Source organism: Ciona intestinalis, chromosome 1 (genome assembly GCF_000224145.3).
Source record: "Ciona intestinalis chromosome 1, KH, whole genome shotgun sequence".
Classification (NCBI taxonomy): Eukaryota; Metazoa; Chordata; class Ascidiacea; order Phlebobranchia; family Cionidae; genus Ciona; species Ciona intestinalis.
The window spans coordinates 2990044-2997113 of NC_020166.2; the positions used below are offsets into that span (position 1 = coordinate 2990044).

General features: G+C 33.6%; 2 protein-coding genes across 3 annotated transcripts in view; one reads left to right on the forward strand and one right to left on the reverse strand.

Annotated features, from left to right (window-relative positions):
* Window positions 1–1700, forward strand: part of LOC100176065 (ankyrin repeat and BTB/POZ domain-containing protein 1) — a 9367-nt gene extending 7667 nt beyond the window's left edge. Inside the window, exon 10 of one of the 2 annotated variants that reach the window (XM_002119633.5) lies at window positions 888–1700. In XM_002119633.5, coding sequence (XP_002119669.3) covers window positions 888–1106 — 219 coding nt within the window. In that variant the 3' untranslated portion in view covers window positions 1107–1700. The remainder of the gene's footprint in view (window positions 1–887) is intronic. The other variant, XM_026838951.1, reaches the window with a different exon arrangement.
* A 2565-nt stretch (window positions 1701–4265) lies between these two features.
* The window catches only part of ciarr (arrestin), a gene marked incomplete in the record, with an annotated part of 10662 nt that continues 7857 nt past the window's right edge, over window positions 4266–7070 (reverse strand). The window contains 3 exon segments of the mRNA NM_001047982.1: window positions 4266–4328; window positions 5104–5162; window positions 5966–6109. Coding sequence (NP_001041447.1) covers window positions 4291–4328; window positions 5104–5162; window positions 5966–6109 — 241 coding nt within the window.

A 7070-nucleotide genomic window follows, 5' to 3' on the forward strand; every position in this document is an offset into this window, starting at 1 on the left:
ATCTGGCTTAAATTCTTGGTTCTCAAGGATCTTGCCCATATAAAACATAATATAAGGTTTTTAATTTAAATTCCATTCTATGTGGGTGAGGTTTGCAGCGTTGCACGCCATGGGTCCTAGGATTTAGGCCAAGATTTGCCCATTCTTGCAAAAAAATGATGCACTTCTGCTTATTCTTACAGTTTACAAGCATGGATACAGCATATGAGACAATGTGTACGTCACATATGTTGTTGTTTCATGGACTTACCAAGGCGTTGTGGGCAAATACTTGGCCAGCATTTGGACGAGAGTAATCTGTTCCCTTTGTTTGGAAGTGGCGAGAAATTTTGACCTTCCAAAACTCGAGGATATGTGTGCCATGTACATGGCAAAGGTAAAATAATCACCCACAAAGTAACATACATCGTAACTCATAAGCTGGCACGAGGTGTTACACCCGTGTTATAATGACTGTCGTTTCCTGGCCATGTGAGGGTTAAATAAGTTACATTCAAAATGCTGTGTATGAGATATGAATATGTTATTAAATGAAATTTCATCTCTTCGGTCACGATAACAAAGAACGGAAAAATTTACAAAAGCGAAAAGACGTGTAGTAACGGTAAAACAACAATTGTTGAAACATGCCTATTGTTAAAAAGGAACGAAATAATGTTTTAAATAAAATGCATGACCGTTACACCCTACAGACAATACAATGTAAATTAAGTAAACAGCACCTAAAACTAACATACATGGTAACTCGTAAGCTGGCACGAGGTGTTAAACCCGTGTTATAACGACTGTCGTTTTCCAGCCACGCGAGGATAAAGTAAGTTACATTCATTCATTTATATTGTACATGATGCCAATATGAACCCCTTATACATGTGTAAACTATTTAGACCTTGGACAAAATGGTAGACAATGAAGAATTCGCCGAGCTCGTCGAAAATGATGCTGCTAAGATCAAAGATCGGGAAGAAACCGACTCTATTCCTATAGTAGATGACATCAGGTATCATCTCACTAGTTCAGTACAGAACTACAGTCAGATGGAAGAAGCAAATTTTAAGCTTTCGGCATTAAATGCTTTGCTGTCAAGACTGGGAATTGATTGTTAAACTCTTATATTTTACTACTGATTATTATTATGCAGAAAATTTATTATTTTTTACCGTATTCCTTTTTAGTGCTGTGTACCATTTTTGGTTAAACAATAAGCATGCAAACAAATTTATACGGATTGCCATTTTACTGCCTCACATAAGTGGTGTATTCTCATTTATCGTGGTTTTATTTTATAAGTTTCAGTTTGTGCTTGACCATCAGTAAGGTTTTTCGTTTTTAACATTTAGTCATTTATCGTTTGATGTTTCATACAATCACCCATAAAGATATATTGTGGTAACTCCTAAGCTGGCATGAGGTGTATGAAACAGAACACCAGGGCTATAAAAACTCATTTTCCGGCCACAAGAGGTAAATCAAGTTACGTTACATTTTTCTTAAAGCCAGGATAATTCATATCATTTTGTGTTTTATCTTATATATGTTCCTTACACTATTTTATCCTAAGTTCCCTACAATTCAGTTTTCATTATACTAAAATTAGTAGAATGTAGACTTCAAAGTATATTCCTAAATATAGGTATTAACAGAACCACTAACATAGTCTTTTGATGCGTTTCGTTTAATAAAAACTTTGCACCAACTGGTCTGTGTATCGCCTGTATTTTGATTACAGTACAGGGTGTTGCCAAAATTGTGAATTACTTTAAACTTTAAGGTAAAAATTCCAAGTATTTGTTTATTTAAAAAATGAGGTTATAAAATAATGCAAAATTTTAAAAGTTTTTATGACAAAAAAAAGTTCAATTAGGCATAAGCACACAACACAGGACTGACTTTACATTATATATTTTTAAAAGAAATATTGTACCCAACCATAAACCAAACTTATATATATGTTTTAGTTTAATCAAATGGGTGAACACAAATTCTTATACTTATGAAGTCTATTAGAATTCTATTTAATGTAACTTAACTTGTTTTATCCCCATATGGCCAGAAATAAACCATTGTTTTAACATGGGTGTTCTGTTTCATACACCAAATGTTAGCTTTTGTGGGTGTTTTTTTGTATGGTTATTTTAATTTAGATAACCCCAAAATAATCCCTGGGTTAAAGCAATTGCTGCGGCTTGTGCAAAAACACATACCCCAATAGTGCTATCAGTGAAATACCTTTAATCCAAAACCTATCGGTCAGGGGCAGGCACATTATCACTGTGCTACTGCGCTGGGTAATGTGAAAGTTCTTCTATTTTACTTTTAAAAATTAATACCATGAGCTGTTAACTTGCAACAACCATATACAAACTGAAAAACTTATGTACCAGTCAGCATGATCCGCCTCTTTGGAAAGTAAAACCAATACAGATTAAACAAAAAAATGATTTCTTTGCCATTAAAATAGGGATAACCATGAACAGGTTATTATTCCTTGTCATTATTAACCTAACACTACAAGTGCACCTCACTATTTAACAATATACACTTTACAATATACAGGACTTAATCTAAAAATGGCATCAGCATTTGTATTTTCAAATTAGATATGGCTAAATCTATAAACAACATTACTGCCCAACTTATTTACTGCATCACTCTGCTCATACTCAGTATTTAGTTTTCAATGATGACGCAGCCATTGTTAAATAAAGAACTACCTCACTAAATTTTCACCATAATATATTACAAATAAAGTTGTTCTCGGTGAATTACTTTGCAAGAGATTGAAGCATGCCAAACAGTTCTGCCTAACCACCTTAAATTGTTCATTATTCATTGGTATTTCGTATGGCCACTACCAAGTCACCTCACCTGGTCATAAGTCATTTTCCTTTTCCTCAGTCAAACTGGTGTTAAACATACTATGTTACTGGTTATGTTTAATCAATTTACAAGAAGAATAAAGACCAAAACACAACAATCATAGAATATAATATCAAGACAACGTGAGGTCCAGGAGAAAATAGGGCCGGAGCAAAAATATGAACACAAACTTTGAAAGGTTTTAAATTAACACTTCAACCCTGTAGCAGCATTAAAAGCAGAGCCCTAAAAAAACGAGCCTTTTAGCTATTATAAACATGAAGAACACTGAACTTGACTTGTACATGATAGAGTAAACCCTTAGTAAACTGACAACAAAAATATGTGTCAGTTGGTATTGGTGAAAAAAAAAAGATTTAGACAACACTTTTTTGGGCAATTTTTAGTGGTAAAAACGTACAACATTCGGAAAGAGTAACTTGAGCTATGATAGTTTTTGTCTGGGCTCCGCTGGTCATAATAAAAGCATATTGTCGCAGATAATCACTATTGATAAAATACATGCATCGAATACCTAGTGTTGACAACGACCATACATAACAACATAGGCGAAAAATTTAGTAATAGGGGGGGGGGGGGTTAAGAGGTTTTGAAATAAATACAATAATAATCTCTGACACAGGCAGTAGATGGGAAATAAAAAGAATTAAAAAGTTTTGTTGACTTGTCAACTTTAGACACAGAGAGATGATTTAATATTGTGAGGATATTATTGTGTAGCTAACTGTTCAATGGATTTTGTACCACTTTATATTCACATACTTAGAAGTGTTACCAGTTGCTTTAAAACAAGTTACATATATAGTAGGGTGGGGGAACACCTTTTAGCACTTAATGTCCAAATATCTCGATCGTTTTTTTGAACAATTAACAACGGTCTATGGGAGTCATGAGGATAAGGTATTATAATTCCTTGAATGTTCTTTGTTTACTACCGAATGTTATGAGAAAATGGAATGCAAGGGTGTTCTATCTTCCCCCAACCTACTATACACTTTATGGGTGAATCCTAGCTATAAACAAGTATTTAGAACAGAAACCAAATACTGCTGTACAAATAAAATCACATCACAATTTTCAATTGGAAAAATACAAAACTTTAAGGTGAACTTGATGTGAATTAAACCTTCAAATTTTGAACATCGCACTGAATGTGGTGATATTACAAAAACAACCACAACAACAAAAACTACCACCGTGGTACTTTAAGTGAGATAACTAAGTTTACAATGATGAAAATCAAAAAAAGGGCGCACGATTGCATTATTGTGATTGGAAGCAGAATACCTCACGTATTGTACACAAACGTGGAGCAAGGTCCAATTTAAGTTCAAGTTACTGCATTACCAACGCACAAACACGATACAACATTTTGTGTAATATTTTTTTCGCACAGACCTACGAACTCGATTACGCAGTTTGTCCATCGCCACCTGTGGCTGCTTCACCTGAACAAAAGAAAATTTTAAATGCAGAAAACATTTTATGAAACTGCGTTTTTAATATTTTTTTGCCTACCCAAAGTTTTTACATTCTATACTTCGGACAGGGCGTTAAAATAGAGAAAACATTTTGGAAAACTGCTTTTCTGATATTTATTTGCCTACAAATGTTAGAAGAAAAAGGTACTATGCTTGGCAGCAAAAAAAAGATAATATATTTGCCATTAATATTTTTATCTTTTAAGACATATGGTATAACAATAATACAGTAACATGCACTATAGGATAATGAACTCTAGTCTATGTTCCAGGTCTCCAATACAACCTCAACCATATAAAATACAACATACTCAATTTTTACACGTGTGTAAAACCCATTTTCTGAGGGTCGAAATATTTTACTAACACATATCTTAGGTCTGTTGTAGTCTACTTCATAACATAGGGTCACATTTTCATGGTTGGGGAAAAACTTTTAAAACACGTGTAACATAATATGTTTAGCACACCAGTTTTAAATGTAAACAAGCTTTTGCCTGCTGTTGAGTGTCTATTTATACAAACAAGCAGTTTGGGAACATTTTTTGCATTTTAAAAATGTCACCCAGATTTTATGGAAAAAATGTTACCCAGAATTCAAAATTTTACCCGCCCCAATTTTTTTCCAAAATTGAAAAAAAATTACGCCTATGATTTAGAAACCTAAATACCCTAACCCTGGTACATAATGATGTTACTATAAACATATACAATTAACATCACCACAAAAGCATGCATCTACCTTGTAACCGCATACGAGCGAAATCTTCGAATACAATATCATCATTAGGGGGGGATGCACTAAAAACATGGAATACAACGTAAATAACGGACAGTCTAATCTAATGAGATGTATGGATTACTTAGAACTCAACAATTGGACACAAGGTATACAAATTTAGCCAAAAAGAAAGATTTTTTTGCAGGATTTTTCTGTTGTTAAGATTGTTTAGTGTTTAATTGTGCAAATAATTCAGTGTGGGGCCTTGGTGTATAAGAAGACACCTATGTTATAACTTGACAGTGAGCATGAGGTGTATGAATACACCATGTGTGGCTGGTGTACAAAAAGGCACCCATGTTATAACTCAACTGTGAGCATTAGGTGTATAAATTTAGCATGTGTGTCTGGTTTACAAAAAGGCACCTATGTTACAATTCGACAGTGAGCATTAGGTGTATAAATCTACCATGTGTGTCTGTTGTATAAAAAGGCACCCATGTTACAATTCGACAGTGAGCATTAGGTGTATAAATCTACCATGTGTGTCTGTTGTATAAAAAGGCACCCATGTTATAACTCGACAGTGAGCACAAGGTGTATAAATCTACCATGTGTGTCGGTGTATAAGAAGGCACCCATGTTATAACTCGACAGTGAGCATGAGGTGTATGAATACACCATGTGAGTCTGGTGTATAAGAAGACAACCCATGTTATAACTCGACAGTGAGCATGAGGTGTACGAATACACCATGTGTGTCTGGTGAATAAGAAGGCACCCATGTTACAACTCGACAGTGAGCATAAGGATTATAAATCCTACTACTTCCAGTTTTATTCTACCCAATAATATCGTAACAACATAACAGTCTACCCCTTACTTTGTGTCAAAAGAAATCAAATTATGGTCAATAGGTTCAGGAGCTGGCTTTCCACTCGCCACCTTTGCAGGAGAACCTATGATTGGGTCCACGTCTGCTGGTTTTGAGTGCATTAGTGTAACTGGTAATTCTACACAAACTTCTCTGTAGAAAAAGGAAAATTTAAACTTTAAAGGTAGCTTCGTAGCTTACTATAATTTTTTAAGCTATTAAAGTATTCTAATTCTACACACATTTCTTTGTGAAAAAAAAGGATTTTTTAATTTTAAAAGATAGCGTACTATACTTCATTTTAGGCTTTTAAATTATTCTAATTCTACACACATTTCTTTGTGGAAAAAGTAAAGACATTTTTAAAATTAAAATGTAGCGCACATTACTTTATACTTTTTTGGCTCTTCCAACAAAAAAATTTGCTAACTGACATTTTAGGGTCAGATTCAGGTTAGCTTTATTAGGGGGAAATGACACTCAATAAAATACTGTTTCTTATTGAGTGTTATTACTTCATGAGTGTTATTTAACCCTGATAAAGACAACCTGAATTGGGCGTCAAAACATCAATTATGCCAAATTTTTTAAGTATAAATATGGCTGCCAACATAACAGTATAAATGTAAACGAGACCTTAAAGATTTGACTGACAGTTTCGCATATGGGATTGATAATTTGATCAGACACACAATAGTGTGAGATTTGTGGGGTATATTAAAACAGAATTTTATAATAATATTATTCATTTCATCATATTCAAGTCCAGACAAGTTATGTAACTACCCTACAGTGTAAATGTCATTAAAATTTATTTTCTTCAAATCAAAACTCAATGAGCTGAAAACATATTAAATCAACCACAAATATTCAGAATATTGAGAAATTTCAAGTATTGTTCTGTCCTTTAACCCCCTAAACAATTTTACTAAACAGAATTTGTACCAGAATTAGTTGCAATAATTCCACAAAACCCATAAACAGTGTGCGAAAACTGTGGGCTACCCAGTTTTGAGAATTTTTGTTATATATACAATTTACATTCAGCTTAAACAGTTAAGCAATCTAAATGAAATTATCCAGAAATGAGATATTGTATTGATTGACTCACCCT